The sequence below is a fragment of the Podarcis melisellensis genome, assembly GCF_964234715.1.
Source record: "Podarcis melisellensis genome assembly, chromosome: 3".
NCBI lineage: Eukaryota > Metazoa > Chordata > Lepidosauria > Squamata > Lacertidae > Podarcis > Podarcis melisellensis.
Window position 1 is genome coordinate 6,153,560 of NC_138530.1, and position 19,892 is coordinate 6,173,451.

At 45.7% G+C, this 19,892-nt stretch overlaps 1 protein-coding gene across 2 annotated transcripts in view; it reads left to right on the forward strand.

The window, feature by feature from the left end:
- The window catches only part of BLK (BLK proto-oncogene, Src family tyrosine kinase), a 34,804-nt gene extending 19,679 nt beyond the window's left edge, over nucleotides 1-15,125 (forward strand). For both annotated transcript variants that reach the window (XM_081904129.1, XM_081904128.1), the window contains exons 5-13: nucleotides 792-890; nucleotides 1,636-1,739; nucleotides 4,957-5,103; nucleotides 6,104-6,256; nucleotides 8,398-8,577; nucleotides 9,690-9,766; nucleotides 12,466-12,616; nucleotides 13,378-13,509; nucleotides 14,349-15,125. In XM_081904129.1, the coding sequence (XP_081760255.1) occupies nucleotides 792-890; nucleotides 1,636-1,739; nucleotides 4,957-5,103; nucleotides 6,104-6,256; nucleotides 8,398-8,577; nucleotides 9,690-9,766; nucleotides 12,466-12,616; nucleotides 13,378-13,509; nucleotides 14,349-14,560 (1,255 nt within the window). In that variant the 3' untranslated portion in view covers nucleotides 14,561-15,125. The remainder of the gene's footprint in view (nucleotides 1-791; nucleotides 891-1,635; nucleotides 1,740-4,956; nucleotides 5,104-6,103; nucleotides 6,257-8,397; nucleotides 8,578-9,689; nucleotides 9,767-12,465; nucleotides 12,617-13,377; nucleotides 13,510-14,348) is intronic.
- The last annotated feature ends 4,767 nt before the right edge of the window (nucleotides 15,126-19,892 follow it).

The window sequence follows — 19,892 nt, forward strand, 5'->3', positions numbered from 1 at the left end:
CACTGGCTCCCCATTTGTGGAATGCTGTCCCCAGGGAGACTCAGCTGGTGCCTTCATTACATATATTTAGGCACTGGATAGAAATGTTTCCCGATCACCAAAGCTTGGGCTGATTAACATCCTTTGGCCTTTTAAAATGTGTTCGTGGAAGATGGGGGTTATTGGAGGTTTTTTGTTTTGGTTTTGTTACGTATTTTGTGTTCCCATTTTCAATGTTTATGTTGTGAAGCACCTCTGTGGTCATCTGCAAGGGATTCCCACACGGAGGGGTTCATGTTGCTAGCCTTCATGTCACGTCTGGAGACATCTTTGTAACGCAGAGATGGTCTCTCAACAGGCCTGGTACCTGGCGCTAGCTCCCCATAGAAACTAGTTAAGCACCCATAAATGCTCACCTAGTCAGCCAAAACCATCACCTAGAAAAAGGGACTAGTTTGACAAGCTTGCTCTTATACATTTTACCCACAAAATTGGAAGGAACTCAAGGAATCATCCAGATTGATCCCCCAAATTTGTAATAATACTGTTTGTCTCTAGTCTTCTTTCTGGTGGGTTGGCAAAAAAGTGCATTTATTCGTAAAAATGATATTAGGAAAAATTGCTTGTGAAGCCTCACTGTGTTGTTCTTCTTGTTGTTGTTGTTTTAACTGGTGTGGAAATGTGGGGGACTCAACTGATGACTGGAAAAAGAGAAAGACAGGGAGAAACAAAAAAAGATCAGTCTATCCCTAGTAAAATCACTGCTTCTTTCAATGTGCATTGTTTGTTTATATGGTGCTTTATTTTCACAGCGACGGGGACTGGTGGCTAGCAAAATCTCTTACCACGGGGCACAAAGGCTACATACCCAGCAATTTTGTGGCCCGTGTAAACAGCCTGGAAGAAGAAAAGTAAGGAGGCCTCTTTGGGTTTGGGGGCACAGAATCTGTCATCTAACATTACCAACTTGGGGGACCCCAACTGATATTTTGAGACATGTGAAGATCTGCGGTGAAAAGTTTGCAATCATCAAGGCCAGAGTTTTGCTTCGGTTTTTTAAAAAAATTGTGGCCCGATTTGGTATGTCATGGGCTTCCAGTTCCTTGTTCCTCTACATATTATCTGCCTCCCTATGCAAGTTAGTCCTCTAAGGATACATAAACATGGTACATTTAAACCCCCAAGAATCCCAGTAAATGTAGCTTGTTTTGGGTGCTGGGAATTGAAGTTCAGTGATATGTAAACTACAGTTCCCATGATTCTTTGGAGGAAGCTATGTGCTTTAGATGTATGGTGTGTCCACAGCCTAACTCAGTTTTTATGCACCTCTGTTGTCCTCTGACTCCCAGTCTTTCCCTTAAAAAAAAAAAAGGTGAGCCTTATGGTACCATAGACGTTAAAATCTCATGTTCTACCAATTGAGCTAAAAATGGTGATCAATTGCTCTGGCTGCAAAAAAAAAAGTTAATTAGGAATTAAAACGCTACTACTGACTGATCTCCCACCCCAAAACAGGAACTGAACCATTAAAGGCTGATTCAGGAATGCCATAGGAACAGGAAGTTTCTAACTAAAGGGACAAAAGCTGGAGCTTCAGTTCTTAGTGGTGATTTCTGCTCTTGCTGTTGTTTAATAATGATAATAAATCTCTCTTAGGTGGTTTTTTAAAGGCCTGAGCAGAAAAGAAACCGAACGCCTCTTGCTGGCACCTGGCAATGTGATGGGGTCATTTCTGATCAGGGAAAGCGAAACTAATCCAGGTAAGAATCTGGGAATGTATTTTGCAGAATGGCGATGGAAAAGTTCTCTCGCTGTTCCAGCAATATCAGAAACGTCATTAATATACTAGAGTATTTGGAAAATAAACCAGCTGCTTTGATGCTGGTGGATGCAGAAAAGGTGTTTGACAATGTCTCGTGGAGTTTTATGAAAGTGCAAATAAACCTCATGGGATTCGTTCCGTTTCTGCATCTCTTACAGAAACTCATAGAGGAGTTGCCCCATTCCCTTGATTGTTCTGCTTGCCCTTTACTGAAACCTTTGCAGCTCCACAACATCCTTTCTGGGTTGGAGGTGACCCCCAATTCTAGCAGCCCACCCTTTGCTCATAGTGACAAATTTTGAGTTGCATTCAGTCAGCAAACAGTTGCATATTTGAACAGAACCAGATCAGAGTTAGCAGAAATCTCATGACGTTTCCCATAGCCTCTGGTCCTAGATGGTTTTTATAATCACAGAGTTGAAAGGTAACCCAAGGGTCATCTAGTCCAACCCCCTGCAAATGCAGGAATCTCAACATGTGACTTGTTAACACGGAACCACGTGCAACACATTTCATATGGTTGTATTTTTTTAAAAAAAGAAAAAAGCTTTATTCGGTTTTACAATTTTATATTCAACACAATCATTGTAATCACAATAAAAAATTAATAAATCCAGATTCCCTCCTCCCTACCTCCCTTCCATTGACTTCCCCCAGCCTCCTCTTCTGGTTTTTTAAGTATTTATTACTTCTGCTTATTTTATTTACCTTGATTTTAACATCTTTCAACTAAATATTCTTATTATTTTTATACCGTATCTTCCCAAATTACTTCTTATATTTTATTCTTTCTGCAATTACTGCTCCTTGACTTATACACTTTTTTCCTTAATTGTGTTTACTCAAACCCTGCTAGTGAGTCTACTTCTTTACAATATTTCTGTAAGTACATCATAAACAGTTCCCAGTCTTTTTTGAAATCTTTATTGTCCTTGTCTCTGAGTTTTCCCGTAAGCTTCGCCATTTTGGCATAGTCCATAAGTTTTGCTCGCCATTCTTCTTTCTTTGGTATTTTGTCGTCTTTCCATTTGGGGGTTAGTAATATCCTAGCCACTGTTGTAATGTACACAAATTGTTTCTTCCACTCTTTTGGCAAGTCTTGACCTGTAATGCCTAGTAAAAAAGCTCCTGGTCTTTTAACAAAAGAAAAACAATGACAAACCAAGACAGCATCTTAAAAAGCAGAGACATCACCTTGCCAACAAAGGTCCGTATAGTTAAAGCTATGGTTTTCCCAGTAGTGATGTATGGAAGTGAGAGCTGGACCATAAAGAAGGCTGATTGCCGAAGAATTGATGCTTTTGAATTCTGGTGCTGGAGGAGACTCTTGAGAGTCCCATGGACTGCAAGAAGATCAAACCTATCCATTCTGAAGGAAATCAGCCCTGAGTGCTCACTGGAACGACAGATCCTGAAGCTGAGGCTCCAAGACTTTGGCCACGTCATGAGAAGAGAAGACTCCCTGGAAAAGACCCTGATGTTGGGAAAGATGGAGGGCACAAGGAGAAGGGGACGACAGAGGACAAGATGGTTGGACAGTGTTCTCGAAGCTACCAGCATGAGTTTGACCAAACTGCGGGAGGCAGTGGAAAACAGGAGTGCCTGGCGGGCTCTGGTCCAGGAGGTCACGAAGAGTCAGACACAACTAAACAACAACAACATCTTTGACATTTTTTTCATTTCATTGTAAATTATTTCCCAATAGCTTTTGATTCCTTTACAAGTCCACCACATATGATGAAACTCTGTCAGGGATTCTTTAGCTGTTGTAGCATACCTGAATAACACACACATTTCATATGGTTAATTGGCTGGTGGCACGCATGGTGTTCACGTGAGATAGAATCATTGAATTGTAGAGTTTGCAGGGGACCCATAGGGTCATCCAGTCCAACCCCCTACAATGGGGGATCAAAGATGAAGAATCCCTGACTGGCGGCCCTCCAAACTCTGCTTTGAAACCTCCACTGAAGGAGAGTCCAACACCTTCTGAACGAGTCTGTTCCATAACTCAGCCTTTTGTTATCATCAGAAGGTTCTTCCTGCTCACGAGCTAACAAGGACTTACTCACAAATTTATTGACAGCTGCAAGAATTATTATCGCCAGGAAGCGGAAGGGGCAAGCAGAATAAAAAATGGAAGGATGGTATAAAGAGGGGTAAAGGTAAAGGTAAAGGGACCCCTGACCATTAGGTCCAGTTGTGGCTGACTCTGGGGTTGCGGCGCTCATCTCGCTTTATTGGCCGAGGGAGCCGGCATACAGCTTCCAGGTCATGTGGCCAGCATGACTAAGCCGCTTCGGGCAAACCAGAGCAGCACACGGAAACGCCGTTTACCTTCCCGCAGGAGCAGTACCTATTTATCTACTTGCACTTTGACGTGCTTTCGAACTGCTAGGTTGGCAGGAGCAGGGACCGAGCAAAGGAGCTCACCCCCTCGCAGAGATTCGAACCGCCGACCTTCTGATCAGCAAGTCCTAGGCTCTGTGGTTTAACCCACAGCGCCACCTGCGTTCCTGTTCATGAGCTAACAAGGACTTGCTCACAAATTTATTGACAGCTGCAAGAATTATTATCGCCAGGAAGCAGAAGGGGCAAGCAGAATATAAAATGGAAGTATGGTATAAAGAGGGGTGGAATATAGCTGTTAATGATAAATTAATAAATGTGCCATTAAGGTAAGGCAGGGAGTATGCAAGAGAAATGACTTTTGAGGAGATATGTGAGAGTGTTTGTAGAGTTTCTACTGCTAAAACGGAAAAGGGGTCAAACCAATTTTGGGAGGTTGGATCATTAGAATGGAATTGTCTCAGTTGTGGAGTGCACATGTTTATTCTTATTTATTTATTTATGATTATTGCTTTAATTAAAAATAAATAAAATGGATGGGGGGGTTCTTCCTAATATTTAGTTGGAATTTCCTTTCTTAATCAATTTGAATCCATTGGTTTGGCTCCTGCCCACTGGAGCAGTAGGAAACAAGCAGTTCCTAGACTACAGCTCTTATTGTCCCCACATTGGCTGGGGCTGATGCGAGTTCGAATCCAGGACCACCAGGAAAATGCATTGCGAAACGATGTTCCTGCCAATAGCAATGTTTAGAAACACTTTCCTGCAACAACAGATAATATCTATTTTTGTGTCTCCTTTTCCAGGCGCCTTTTCCCTTTCCATCAGGGACTACACATCTCAAGGGGATGTCATCAAACATTATCAAATCCGCTCCCTGGACCATGGGGGATATTACATCTGCCCAAGGACCACATTCCCTACTCTGCAGGACCTTGTCAAACATTATTCTTGTAAGTCACCCTTAAGTTGGGATGGGAGAGGAATTTGATTCGGTTCACAGGTAAAGTCAGGTGTACCTAATTCACAGTTTCGGAATCAATGTGAGAGCCGAAACATACCCATCCTTTGAAATTCGTACACATGCAAATTTTGCAATGCAGTTCTCCAACCAAGTGTGCCTTTGAAAAATGAATATATTCATGAAAACAGCACACAAACATGGGGAAATGTATACATACAAACATGTCTTTATTAGGAGTGAACTAGAGTGCTGATTAATTTTAATAAGGATTTTTTTAACAAAGATCTGCAAAGTGCTGCAGGAACATTGAGAACTGAAGATTCGACCACTAAAGGAGGACAAATTTCAAACAAATTATCATACTATATGCAGAGTAATAAGACTATATCATATTCCATATTTGTCTTTCCATTTCCCCCCTTGCGTTCTCTCCCTCCCTCCCTCATCTTTCACCTTTCTCTTTCTTCCTCTCTCTACTTTTTCTTTATCTCACATTCTATCAAAATTCAACTGTGGACAAACATTTTGAACTAAGGCCATTTCCAGACAACACTCTCTATTGAGCATCCTTCCTGATTTGTTTTCCTGCGGAGTTTAGGCGACTTTGCATCAACTCAAGAATCAATGCACACTGTCCACCGACGCATTTTTCACCATTAAAGTTCCTTATCCCAAGAATTCCAGTGTTTTGAGGAAGCAAGTATGTTGTGCCAGAGCAGCAAACCATCTTTCCCTGTGCTATCTAAATTTAGAGGGATCTCATTGAATCCCACCCGAAAATAGCAGGTGTTCTAAGCGAGGAAAATGGAGGGAAACACTGTAATATCTGGAGATGGGAAGACAGGGAGGGAAGTGGGGAGTTTGTACTCAATACCTGTTGTAAAAAAATAAAACTGAAATAAACTATGGAGGAGGAGGGTTACTACAACCATGTTCTGCCCTGACCTGATCTCAGACCTTTTCCTTCTGCTTCCGGTGCCCCTACACAGCTTACGAAGATGGCTTGTGTCAGCTGCTACGGCAGCCATGCATCTCTCTGGTTCCACAAAGGCCGTGGACCACAGACGAATGGGAGATTCCGCGGGAAACGCTGAAACTTGTCAAGAAGCTGGGAGCAGGCCAGTTTGGAGAGGTTTGGATGGGTAAGCTGAGACTCATATAACACCGGTCCTGAAAGACTTACCATATTTTTCGCTGCATAAGACACACTTTTTCCTCTTAAAAAGTAATTTGTGTGCATCTTATGGAGTGAATGCAGGCGGGAGGCTCTGCTCAGCGCTCCCTTTAAAGAGCCGCGTGGAGCGTGTGTGCGGCTCTTGGGGGCTTTTCCCCGAGGAGGGAGAAGGGCAGCCCATCAATTCCTTCTCCCTCCTCGGGGAAAAGCCCCCAAGAGCCGCACACACACTCCACATGGCTCCTTTAAAGGAGCGTGGCTCTTGGGGGCTTATCCAGGAGGTGGGGGAAGGGACTGACAGGCTGCCCTGTGTCCCTTCCCATACCTCCTGAAAAAGCCAGCAAGAGCCGCTGCCAGACTCTGCTCAGCGCTCCCTTGTAAGGGCTCCCTTTCGTCCCTCCTCCCACTTTGCTTTTTTAAAAAAAAAAATTATTGAGTTTTCACATTTTATATAGACATAACAAACACACAAAGACACAGACAAACATGTACAATTTCAAATTCTTACTTTCATAACCACATTCTCTGACTTCCCCGCATCCCCCCTTCATGCACCCTAGTTCCAGTAGTTAGTTCAGCAAGTTCTTATCTCTTTTCTTTACAATATTACTATCATTTTTTAAAAAACTTAGTTCTTCTTAATTATCCAATTTTAACTTATACAGATCCATTATAATCATTACATCCTTTCCAAAGATCGACCTAAATTCCCTTCCAACAATTTCTCAATTATCATATTAATTACTAAACATAATAACTAGACATAAAAATCATAACCTTATAAGAGAACTCTCACCCCCCCCCCTCTTTCCAGGTTTCGATCCCCCAAAGAGGTGTCCATAATATCAGTTCTTAGCCTGGATTTCTCACGTCCGAGGCCTTCAAATACTCTGGTTTCACCTCAGATCGTATAAATCTTTCGCCTTTTACCTCCTCCCACTTTGCTGAGAAGCCAGCAGAAGAGTCACTGCACAGCTATCGCTCTTGTTCTGCTGGCTTCTCAGCGAAGCGGAAGGAGGGACAGAAGGGTTTAAAGCAAGGAAAGCAAGAGCTGCTTACATGCTCTGCGCAGAATATTTTTTTCCTTGCTTTCCCCCTCTAAAAACTAGGTGTGTCTTATGGTCAGGTGCGTCTTATGGAGCGAAAAATATGGTACATTGGCTCCCAGTATTTTTTCGAGCACAATTCTAAGTGTTGGTGCTGACCTTGAAAGCCCTAAACGGCCTTGGTTCAGCATACTTAAAGAAGCGTCTCCACACAAATCATTCAGCCCGGACACTGAAGTCCAGCTCTGAGGGCCTTCTGGTGGTTCCCTCATTGTGAGAAGTGAGGTTACAGGGAACCAGGCAGAGGGCCTTCTCGGTGGTGGCACCCGCCCTGTGGAACGCCCTCCCACCAGATGTCAAGGAGATAAAGAACTACACAACTTTTAGAAGACATCAAAAGGCAGCCCTGTTTAGTGAAGTTTTTAATGTTTGATGTTTTATCGCTTTTTTATTCTGTTGAGAGTTGCCCAGAGTGGCTGGGAAAACCCAGCCAGATGGGTGACGTATAAATTATTATTATTATTATTATTATTATTATTATTATTATTATTATTATTAGTGTTGCCTGGCATTGTCATATCTGGAAAAGGTATAAAATCAGATATGTGTTTTGGAGTTCAGCTGGAAGGATCTGAGCTTCCAAAAGGTGGTAGGGCCTTCTGTCCTTCATTCACCCCATTTCCCCCCTCTATCAGTTATTACAGAAGGCACACAGGTGGTGTTGTGGGTTAAACCACAGAGCCTAGGACTTGCCGATCAGAAGGTCGGTGGTTTGAATCTCCGCGACGGGGTGAGCTCTCGTTGCTCGGTCCCTGTGCTCATGCCAACCTAGCAATTCAAAAGCATGTCAAAGTGCAAGTAGATAAATAGGTACCGCTCCGGCGGGAAGGTAGACGGTGTTTCTGTGTGCTGCTCTGGTTCGCCAGGAGCAGCTTAGTCATGCTGGCCACATGACCCGGACGCTGTACGCCGGCTCCCTCGGCCAGTAAAGCAAAATGAGCGCCTCAACCCCAGAGTCGGCTATGACTGGACCTAATGGTCAGTTGTCCCTTTACCTTTACAGGTTATTACAAGAATAATGTGAAGGTGGCAGTGAAGACCCTGAAAGAAGGCAGCATGGCTCCAGATGCTTTCTTGGCTGAAGCCAACTTGATGAAGAGGCTTCAGCATAGCAAGCTGGTCCGTCTGCACGCTGTGGTCACCCAGCAGCCGATTTACATCGTAACGGAATACATGGCCAATGGTAACCAACTCCCTTGTGATCTCAGCCAATTACTGTATATTGATCCACACAGGAATGCAGAATCTGGGTCTCCTTGATTTCAGTCAATACCTTCTTGCCAATAGAGGAAAATTAAAGCACCCAAATCATACCATTTCGAACATAAGTCAAGTTAAAAATCCATCGTAGTTATATACAATCTGAGGCAGAGCTTTCCAAACTTTTCATGTTGGTCACACACTTTTTAGACACACATCATTTTGTGACATGGTAATTCAGTTGTACAGTCATACCTTGGTTGGCGAACGTCGTGGTACTCGGACGTTTTGGCTCCTGAAAGCTATAAACACGGAAGTGAGTGTTCCGGTTTGCAAACCTTTTTTGGAACCCGAACATCCAACGGGGCTTCCGGGGCTTCTGATTGGCTGCAGGAGCTTGCTGCAGCCAATCAGAAGCCACGCTTTGGTTTCCGAACGTTTTGGAAGTCGAACGGACTTCCGGAACTGATTCCATTCCACTTCTGAAGTACCACTGTACTAGCAAACCAGAATTAAACTAACCCCTTTCCAGATCAAGTAGGAGCACAGGGAGCGTTTACATAACACACCTACACATTGCAGCCAACACACTAACGTGTTGAGACACACAGTTTAAAAAGCTCTGATCTAAGGATAGGGACAAACCAAGATGCAATTAATTTAAAGGTCTTTGCAGTAGAACAGAGAAGACTGTTTCTCTTATGATTTTGTTCGGGTTAGCCAATAAGTAGACCAAATATCTTTCAGACGTCCTTTTTGGGTATTTCTGTAGGAAAAATAATCTATTTCATTCATCTCTATTTTATATTTTGTGTTTTTTATATTGCAATTTTATGTTGTAAACAGCCCTGATATCTACAGGTATAGGACAGTATAGTAACAACAACAACAACAATGCATAGAAAAAAATCTGTTAAGGTCCTCAAACTAGAATTTGTTGCTTGCTTTATTACCCTAACGTACATTAGGAATATTATCCTCTATTACTCTCTTAGAAAAGGATTTGACATTAAAAACATGGGAGACTTTATCCAATACCATTGCACATTGAAAGGTCTTTGGAAGTGAATAATCTTGATTTCTCCACCTTTTCAGGCTGCTTGCTGGATTTCTTGAAATCAGAGGAAGGAAGGAAGTTGACTCTCCCCAAACTTATAGACTCCTCAGCCCAGGTGAGTGGATTGATTCGCCTTAAACCTTGTGATTGAAAAAGGTCTCGATACATCCCCGAACTTGAGAGCTATGCATGTGGCTCTCTAGCCATCCTGAATGTTGCTTTCTTTGAAGCCTGCACTTCCGAGAGGAGAATGTGTTGAGCAAAGTATATAGCAAGGGATCTTCTGGATTTTAGGAAAAGAAAACTTAGAAATTGTTAGGGGAAAATCTAGGTGTGAGGCTGCTCAGTCACCCAGCTCGTCGGGCAGAGCCCACGGGTCCCTGCGGAATAAAGGAAGGATTTCAGCCACCAACTGAAGCAAAAAGCTGTAGACCAAAGTTTATTGCGCAACAGGTTCAAAGAGGAAATTTGAACCCCGAGGATGGGGTGACAAAGACTTTTAAAACTTTCCCACCATATCCCAGAATACAGTTCGTACAGCATCATTGCTACATCACTGACATGTCACAAAAGGGGAGGGGTAGACAGGGGTTACACTAGTTTAACCTTGGCAAACATGTCCAGACAAGTCCTTGGAACAAGATTAGCATAAGCAGACATGGCAGGGCAAGACTCAGAGGTCAGAACTGCACATAAATTTAACACCGTCATTTGGATTTCATTGGGTGGGAGGAGTTTGGGAGTATGCCCTGCAATTCTGTTGAATGGCAAGGTTTGGAGTGAGACCTTCAGTCCTTGAATAGACAGTAAGGTGCAATGCAGTGTATCTGGCAACAGCATCTGGTGGCAAGTATTGTCAGAACGGTGTTGTTTGCATGAGCTGACCGCTCGGGCGCAGAACGCGTAGGCGGAATCTGCAAATAGAAAGTTCTCAGTGTATACGTCGTCCTGTGGTCAGCCCCTCTCTCCCTCCCTCCCCTCTGCTTGTATGAGCTGAGAGGAAACAAGCCATCTATCTCATTAACATCAGGACAGGAAGCGACACCCATTTTCCACTGAGGCGAGCGGCATTTGAGCTGAAAGCTTGAGCATGTCGAATATTTGTGGAAAATGTATCTTCATATCCTGTTCAAAACCACAAGAAAGATGCAAGGTGGCAAAAAACAAACAAACAAAAGCCTACCACAAAATCTCTGCGGTCTGGAAAATTGTTAGGCCCTTTGAGGCAGAACTAAACCAGAGAGGGTCTCGCTGTCTCTCGACCACCGTCTTTATATACAATTTGTTCTGCGCCGGTTAAAGGCTGGGGTTGGAGGGATTTCTCTCTTATGTGTTGCTCTGTTGAAGGCAGCCCTGTTTAGGGAAGTTTTTAATGTTTATGCTGTATCATGTTTTTAATATTCAGTTTGGAGCTGCCCAGATGGGTGGGGCATAAATTATTATTAAGATTATGATTATTAAATATATGCATGTCTTGCGTTGTACAGTGGTACCCCGCAAGACGAACGCCTTGGAAGACGAAAAACTCGCTAGACGAAGGAGTTTTTCATTTTCTTAGCCGCTTCGCAAGATGCATTTCCCTATGGGCTTGCTTCGCAAAACGAAGCTTGCCCCGCAAGCTCCGGGGATAGCGGGGAAGCGCAGCGCGCCTTCCCCTCTGTCCCCGGACCCCTTTTGAACCAAGGGGCGGCAACGGGGAGAAGCGATCTCCCCGCTGCCCCTCCCCTTGCTTTAAAACAGGTCCGGGGACAGAGGGGAAGGCGCGCGCCGGAGATTGTCCCCGGAGATTGTGGGGCAGGCAATGGGGAGAAGCAATCTTCTCCCAGCCACCCCTTGCTTTAAAACAGGTCCGGGGACAGAGGGGAAGGCGCGTGGCGCTTCCCCTCTGTCCCCGGACGGTCTCCATAGGAACGCATTGATTGATTTTCAATGCATTCCTATGGGAAACCGTGCTTCGCAAGACGAAAAACTTGCAAGAAGAAAAAACTTGCGGAACGAATTAATTTCGTCTTGCGAGGCACCACTGTATGTTAAGGATGTAAGAGGAACCAAACTGGATCAGACCAAAGGTCTGGGGCAACCCAGTCAGGTGGGCAGCATAACAACAAGAACAAATTATCATCATCAACAGCTTCATAACCCAGCTTGGGATTTTGGAGAAATGGGAGCAAAATTTGCCAGTGTTCACGTAATCATCCCATGTCTGAAATGGAAATAAGTCTGGAGAGTCCCTGGTCCATATCGGTGGGGATGAAACCCCTGATTTTTCCAGATAAGGTTGTGGTAGAAATATGATTCAGTTTAAGGATGCATTTACCTCATTCGCACTTTTCAAAACATTGTGCGAAGCAAAACATAAGCGTCCTTTAAATTCACACTTCTCTGAATTTTTCAGTGCAGCTCTCCAGCCAAAAAATGTGCACCAAAATCCATATATTAGGGTAAAGTGTGACCACATTAGTGGAAATTGCATTTTTTAAAAGAAAAAAAGGTTGCAAAAATTGTACATGTTAGGTTGCTGTTGTTTTTTAAAAAAGTTATTACTACCACTGCTATTACGAATTGTTTCCTATGAAGCATCTCAAAGAAATTTCACAATGCACTGCTAATGAATTTTCATGAGGGCTTTTAAAAGAATAAATAAATAAATGGCACATTGATGTGGAAATCTGGTACAATGACTTTAGGATTGGAAAAGTGAGAAACTGAGAAAAACCAGAATAGCCAGATTCACTCATCCCTATCAGCCACAGAGGCATCCTTCTCTGTGATCTCCATGCTGTTGTATTCCATTATTTTCCTTCTTCCTTACAGGTCGCTGAAGGGATGGCGTACATTGAGAGAATGAACTCCATTCACAGGGACCTCAGGGCAGCCAACATCCTCGTCTCGGAGACCCTCTGTTGCAAAGTTGCAGACTTTGGCCTGGCTAGGATCATAGAGAATGAGTACCTTGCGAAAGAAGGTCGGTATGACGCTTAGGGCTTTGTGGTTTAGTTGTTTAGTCGTGTCCGACTCTTCGTGAGCCCTTGGACCAGAGCACGCCAGGCACTCCTGTCTTCATGGATCACTGCCTTTACAGTATATTGTGGTGATCACACAGGGTCCCCGGACGTTTCACCGTCTATTGATCCCTGTGCCACCACTTTATTTCTCGCTGCCACCACCCAGGCCCTGCCTGGTACAATACTGAGTCCAGTCAGGTTTAAATTGGAACAGAAACTTCTGTTTATTTATTGCAGTTTAACAAGCATGTGGTTTCATAAACGGTATCGGTCAACTACAATCATGGGGTACCTATCCAGACCTATAACTTCCGCTACCTGCTCTCACTCACTAAACCACCTCTCATATATTTACTTGTCTTCCTAGCTTCTAACTGTTCCTGACTCAACTTATTTCACTACACTAACTCAACCTACCCCCAGACTCTATCCCAATTCACTCCCTCTCCACCCAACTCCCAATGAACTCCTCCCTTTGCCCCTCCCAGAGCTGGTTTTATAGTCCCTCTGACTCCACCCCCCTGGGTGCTGATTGGGTAACCTGTTTAACTATTTCACCTCCAGCACTCTCATACGTTAACATCACATATATGTTTAAACTAAGATGGTGAGTTTCCCCCTCCCTTTCCATCTCATCTTTTCTCTTTCTTTTCTTTGTCATATTTATAATTTGAAATCAGTAAGAACAACGAAAACACATGAATTTACCCTTTCTCAACAGGTGCCAAATTTCCTATCAAATGGACAGCACCAGAAGCAATTAACTATGGAGTTTTCACGATCAAATCCGATGTCTGGTCTTTTGGAGTTCTCCTTACTGAAATCATCACCTATGGAAGGTGCCCCTACCCTGGTACGGTAGTTTGCATTAGAGCATCATTTGTTACTCCGAGCCAAGGATCATTTATTGATTATCCATTATCCATTTGTTCCACTGATGTTTTAGCAAGCCTTCATTCTATTTTGTTTATTAATAATTTTTATTAGATTTTCAAATTTTACATTTCAAATTAAACATCTTTTATTATACCACACATTCATTGACTTCCCTCCCTCCCCTTCCAAGGTTCATTTAACTTATCCGCCATTCCTGCATGTTTAAATACATCCATCTAATTTAATTTTCCTATCTTACATCAGTTCAAAATACATGGGTGAGTAGGTGCCATCACGAGTAAGGCCCTGCTCCTATACCATACAGTATGGACCTCATGCTAAGATGGGAGGTCCTTTCCCACCCAACACAGTGATTGGTTATGGGGCAAGTAAGGGATGAGACAATGGGATCCGGGTGACGCTGTGGGTTAAACCACAGAGCCTAGGGCTTGCCGTTCAGAAGGTCGGCGGTTCAAATCCCCACGATGGGGTGAGCTCCCATTGCCCAGTCCCTGCTCCTGCCAACCTAGCAGTTCGAAAGCATGTCTAAGTGCAGGTAGATAAATAGGTACCGCTCCAGCAGGAAGGTAAACGGCATTTCCGGTTGCTGCTCTGGTTTGCCAGAAGTGGCTTTGTCATACTGACCACATGACCCGGAAGCTGTACGCCGGCTCCCTCGGCCAATAAAGCAAGATGAGCGCCACAACCCCAGAGTCATCTGTGACTGGACCTAATGGTCAGGGGTCCCTTTACCTTTACCTTTAAGGGATGAGACAATATCAATATCAGTATCAATTCTTTCTCTCCTTTCCACAGCTATGACCAATCCCGAAGTCATCCAACATCTACAGAAGGGTTACCGGATGCCCCGTCCGGAAAACTGCCCGGCTGAACTCTATGCAGTCATGTTGAAATGCTGGAAGAACAATCCCGAAGAGAGACCCACGTTCGAATACCTCCAGTCCACCCTTGAAGACTTTTACACGGCCACGGAAGCACAGTACGAAGCTCAGCCCAATTCTTCCTGAGCAGCGACGAGGTTGCTGGAGACTTCTGTAAAAAAAACAAAAACAACCCTTGTGGGATGCTGGCAAAAGGGGTGTGTGGACTCACTTCCGAAGCAGACTTCGCTGGACTATTGGGCATTTCTGTTCATCCACGGCCGCCTGTGGTCCTCACCCCGTTCTCGAGGTCCCCTGCAAGACCAGGAGTTGAAATGGATTTTATTCCGGGCCAATCCTAAAGGAGAGGATTTGAGAAGAGGAGACTCAACCACCCCTTAGATCGGACTCCATTGCCTGTCCCAAAACCGTCCTTACCGATTAAACAATAACTTAAATGAGGGTTACCAGGCGTCTCTGGTTCCTGGGAACAGTCCCCGGATTTGCAAATCTGCCCCTGGACAAATTCCGTCCCTGGAATGTCCCCAGATTTGCAAATCTGTCCCCGGGAAACGTGGCAACGGCAGCCACAGTAACCCGGAGCCAGCCTGGTAGCGCAGTTGGCTCTGGGTGGCTTCAGGAGCTGCTCACGGCCGTGGAGCCCACCATTTTTCCTCTCCGGAAGTCCCCATATGATGTGTCTTGTGTGCTGTACCGGGGCGTCCGACGGTACAGATCTCCTGCCCCCTTTCCCCTTTGTTTTGACTGATCAGGTGCGAAAAAAGGTCTTTGCACCTTTATACAATATGCATGTGTGCTTGGGCCCAGGGTCTTTTGCCTCACCATCCCCACTACTGATTCCCTGTTGCTACTCAGCTTAAAAAAAAGGGGGGGTCCCCGGATTCATTGAAAAAAATTGGGTAACCATAACTTAAACTGCCAAGGCTGGATCTTTAATCAGGCATAGGGAAAGGGCACATGAAGGCAAAGCAGGATCTCACCTCCGCTGGTCAAAGCCTTGATTCCAAGTGCCTGCAGGCTCCTCCTTCCTAATTGTTGTTGTTTAGTCATGTCCGATTCTTCGTGACCCCCTGGACCAGAGCACGCCAGGCACTCCTGTCTTCCACTGCCTCCCGCAGTTTGGTCGAACTCATGCTGGTAGCTTCGAGAACACTGTCCAACCATCTCGTCCTCTGTCATCCCCTTCTCCTTGTGCCCAACATCAGGGTCTTTTCCAGGGAGTCTTCTCTTCTCATGAGGTGGCCAAATTATTGGAGCCTCAGCTTCAGGATCTGTCCTTCCAGTGAGCACTCAGGGCTGATTTCCTTCAGAATGGAGAGGTTTGATCTTCTTGCAGTCTATGGGACTCTCAAGAGTCTCCTCCAGCACCAGAATTCAAAAGCATCAATTCTTTGGCGATCAGCCTTCTTTATGGTCCAGCTCTCACTTCCATACATCTGTCCACAAGGAAAGGAAAGGCGATCTAAGGTGCTATTCTTGCAGGTGCCCACTAGGTGTCTCTCTCACCTCACATACCAGGACTCTGGGGAGGGCGCGTTGCAAATGAAGGCTTTTAAGGAAGTATTCAGATGTTCCTGCAGCAGAGAGAACAATAGCAGCTTCTTCTCCCAGAGTTTATATACAAATTCCCCTGCCCCAGAAAGGTCTGTTAACATCCTTTATAATCCCATCTTTCCATTTAATGACCTAGAAAAGGAACTGTGCCTCTAGCAGAAATGGTGGTTTGGTGGGCACAGTAAAGAATTGTGCTGGGTTCTGAAGATGAACCACTGGCCCCTTCTTATGTGTGGCATTCCTATTGAGAAGGATTAAGGTTGAATCCTGACAAGACAGAAGTACTGTTTTGGGGGGACAGGGGGCGGGCAGGTGTAGGAGGACTCCCTGGTCCTGAATGGGGTAACTGTGCCCCTGAAGGACCAGGTGCGCAGCCTGGGAGTCATTTTGGACTCACAACTGTCCATGGAGGCACAGGTCAAATCTGTGTCCAGGGCAGCTGTTTACCAGCTCCATCTGGTATGCAGGCTGAGACCCTACCTGCCCGCAGACTGTCTTGCCAGAGTGGTACATGCCATGGGCATAGCCAAGGGAAGGCAGGGAGGGGCAGCTGCTCCCACCCCCCATCAAGTAAAACAATAAAAATAGTGCTTTTTTTCTTTAAAAAATGTTTAGGTGTACTCTCATTTTGACTCAAAAAAATCACCATTTTATAGTTCAAAACGGGGGAAATAAATACAGTAAATGGACAAAAGTACAAAGATTCACAAAAGGTTAAGTGGTATGCGTACCCCTGCGTACCCCCCAGAAAAAAGCACTGGGAATATTAACTAACTGACCAATCACATTGGTTCTGCCCCCGCCCACAAAAATCCTCCCCCCCCCAATAAATCCTGGCTACGCCCATGCTACATGTCCTGGCTATCTTCCGCTTGGACTACTGCTGCATGGGGCTAACTTGGAAGGTGACCCGGAAACTACAACTAATCCAGAATGCATCAGCTAGGCCATTGAGACCATATAGCACCGGTCCAAAAGGGTCTTGATTGGCTCTCTGTATGTTTCCAAGCACAATCAAAACTGTTGGTTCTTGTTATTGTTGTTTAGTTGTTTAGTCGTGTCCGACTCTTTGTGACCCCCTGGACCAGAGCACGCCAGGCACTCCTGTCTTCCACTGCCTCCCGCAGTTTGGTCAAACTCATGCTGCTATATTCGAGAACACTGTTCCACCATCTCGTCCTCTGTCGTCCCCTTCTCCTTGCGCCCTCCATCTTTCCCAACATCAGGGTCTTTTCCAGGGGGTCTTCTCTTCTCATGAGGTGGCCAAAATATTGGAGCCTCAGCTTCACGATCTGTCCTTCCAGTGAGCAGTGAGGGCTGATTTCCTTCAGAATGGAGAGGTTTGATCTTCTTGCACTGACCTTTAAAGCCCTCAACAGCCTCAGCCCTACAAACCTGAAGAAATGTCTCCAACCCCTTTGTCCAACCCAGACACTGAGGTCCAGCTCCGAGGGGCTTCTGGCAGTTCCCTTACTGAGACAAGTGAGGTTACAGGGAATCAGGCAGAGGGCCTTGTCAGTAGTGGCACCTGCCCTGTGGAATGCCCTCCCATCAGATGTCAAGGAGATAAGTAACTATGCAACTTTAGAAGACATTGGAAGGCAGCCCTGTACAGGGAAGTGTTCGATGTTTGGTGTTTTATTATGTTTCTGTATACGCTGGAAGCTGCTCAAAGTGGCTGGGGCAACCCAGTCAAGATGGGTGGGGTACTATCATCATCATCATCTTCATCTTCATCGCCATACTATTTTTTATACCTTCTGTGAGTGAGTGAGTGAGTGAGTGAGTGAGTGAGTGAACAGCTCAAGTAATATCCGGACCACAGACTTCCCACGTCGAGTGTAAAGGTAAAGGGATCCCTGACCATTAGGTCCAGTCGTGGCCAACTCTGGGGTCGCGGCGCTCATCTCGCTTTTTTGCCCGAGGGAGCCGGCGTATGGCTTCCGGGTCATGTGGCCAGCATGACTAAGCCGCTTCTGGGGAACCAGAGAGGCACACAGAAACGCCGTTTACCTTCCCGCTGGAGTGGTACCTATTTATCAACTTCCACTTTGATGTGCTTTCGAACTGCTAGGTTGGCAGGAGCAGGGACCGAGCAATGGGAGCTCACCCCGTCGCAGATATGCGAACCGCCGACCTTCTGCTCGGCAAGTCCTAGGCTCTGTGGTTTAACCCACTGTGCCACCCGCATCCCTAGCTCAGAGTGTACCACCTCGCATTCTCCTCCGTCAGTCCCAACACTGGCTGATCCTTTGCTATCGCTTCTCCTCGTGCCCTTCAGGTTACATGCTAGGTGGTCCTCAGGCCCACCCTGGGGCTTGCTCTCCTTCTGATAAAGCAGGGGTCAGAGGGGGTCGCCTCCAGGTCAAAGCCCAAGCATGTATCAAGCGCTCTCGGACACGACACACTTCAGAGGTAGCTGTGTCCGAGGTTAGTTACCCTCTGATCCTTAATAACCTTGCGGCAGCTTGTATAAACTGCCCTTGCCTTGATGTGACAGTGGCTTTAGCCAGTAATTTATGAGCCCTTTCTCCCTCCCTCCCTCTCGCCTCCTCTTCCTGGCATTCCAGCGGAGACTTCTAAGAGGAAATCTGAATGGCTGAATGCAATGGGGCGTAAGAGCATGAGAAGACCCCTCTGGATCCAACCAATGGTCCAGCATTCTGTTCTCACTGCAGCTAGCCAGATGTTTGTGGGAAACCCGCAAGTAGAAACCAGGAACAAAAACACTCGCTCCTGGTTGCCAGGTAGTTACTAGGTGTGTGGTGATAGGAAGAGTCCTGAGCAAGGGTTGCAGGGAAGAAGAAAGATTGGGATCTGTCTGGGCAGACTGGCTGCAGGCCTGCTGGGAGAGATGCCTTGGCTGCACTGCTGTGGGGGACAAGCCCCTCTTGAAAGGACCGTGCTGCAAGATCTGGACTCCCTCGGTGCAGACTGAAGGTGTAAATAGGTGAATAAACCCTATTTCTTAAAGGTACAATGGCCTCCACCGTGTCTCAATTCTCCAAAGGACCACAGCAGAGAGAGTGGGATACACCCAACTTTTGCGGCACTATCTACCGGTATGTTCTTATAGGGAACTCCCTGCCACAGGAAACAGGGATGGCCACTGAAATATACTCAGAGTCGAGTGTGGATTTCATGCTCTTTATTCAGCTCATAGTGGTCAGGAGGAATGGAAGTTCCCCCAAAATGTCTGCTTTATATACATTACTTACACAATGGGCCCCACGTGATTGGCTAACTCCGGGATTCTCCTGTAGGCCAATCAGGTTGCGGATTCACTTCCACCTGGAGCTGGATTGGGTGGCTCCTGCGGACCAATCAGACTGCTGCATTCTGGATCCTATTGTTCTTGGACCAATCAGACTGCTGCATTCTGGATCCTATTCAACTCAGTACGCAACAGCCACCAACTTGGATGAAAGCAGAATGGACGAATTCATGGAGGACAAGGCTAGCCATAATGGAGGCTCTGCTGTTCCTCCACAGTTGGAGGCAACAATGCTTCTGAAGACCAGTTGCTGGAAACCACAGGAAGGGAGAGGGCTTCTGTGTTCAAATCCTGCTTGCTGGTTTCACACAGCCATCTGGTTGGCCACCGTGAGAACAGAATGATGGGCTAGATGGTTCTTCTAATGTTCTTATGCCATGAGCTTGAGGAACCAGCAGCAGAAGGCAGCTTTCCTGTGTTTCTGATGAATTTGTTTCTCGAGCAGCAATGCTACTTGAAGTCAATAGGTGCGGATGTGAGCAGATCCACTTTGCCCACGCCTGGCTGCCAGGCTCTTCCTGTGGAGTTTTGTGGGAGGGAGATGTTATTTACAACCTGGCCAGATCCCAAAAGCCGTTCTGCCTGCCTCTCCCTTGCAGCAGGAAGGTGAAGGCCATGGGACCCGGCCAT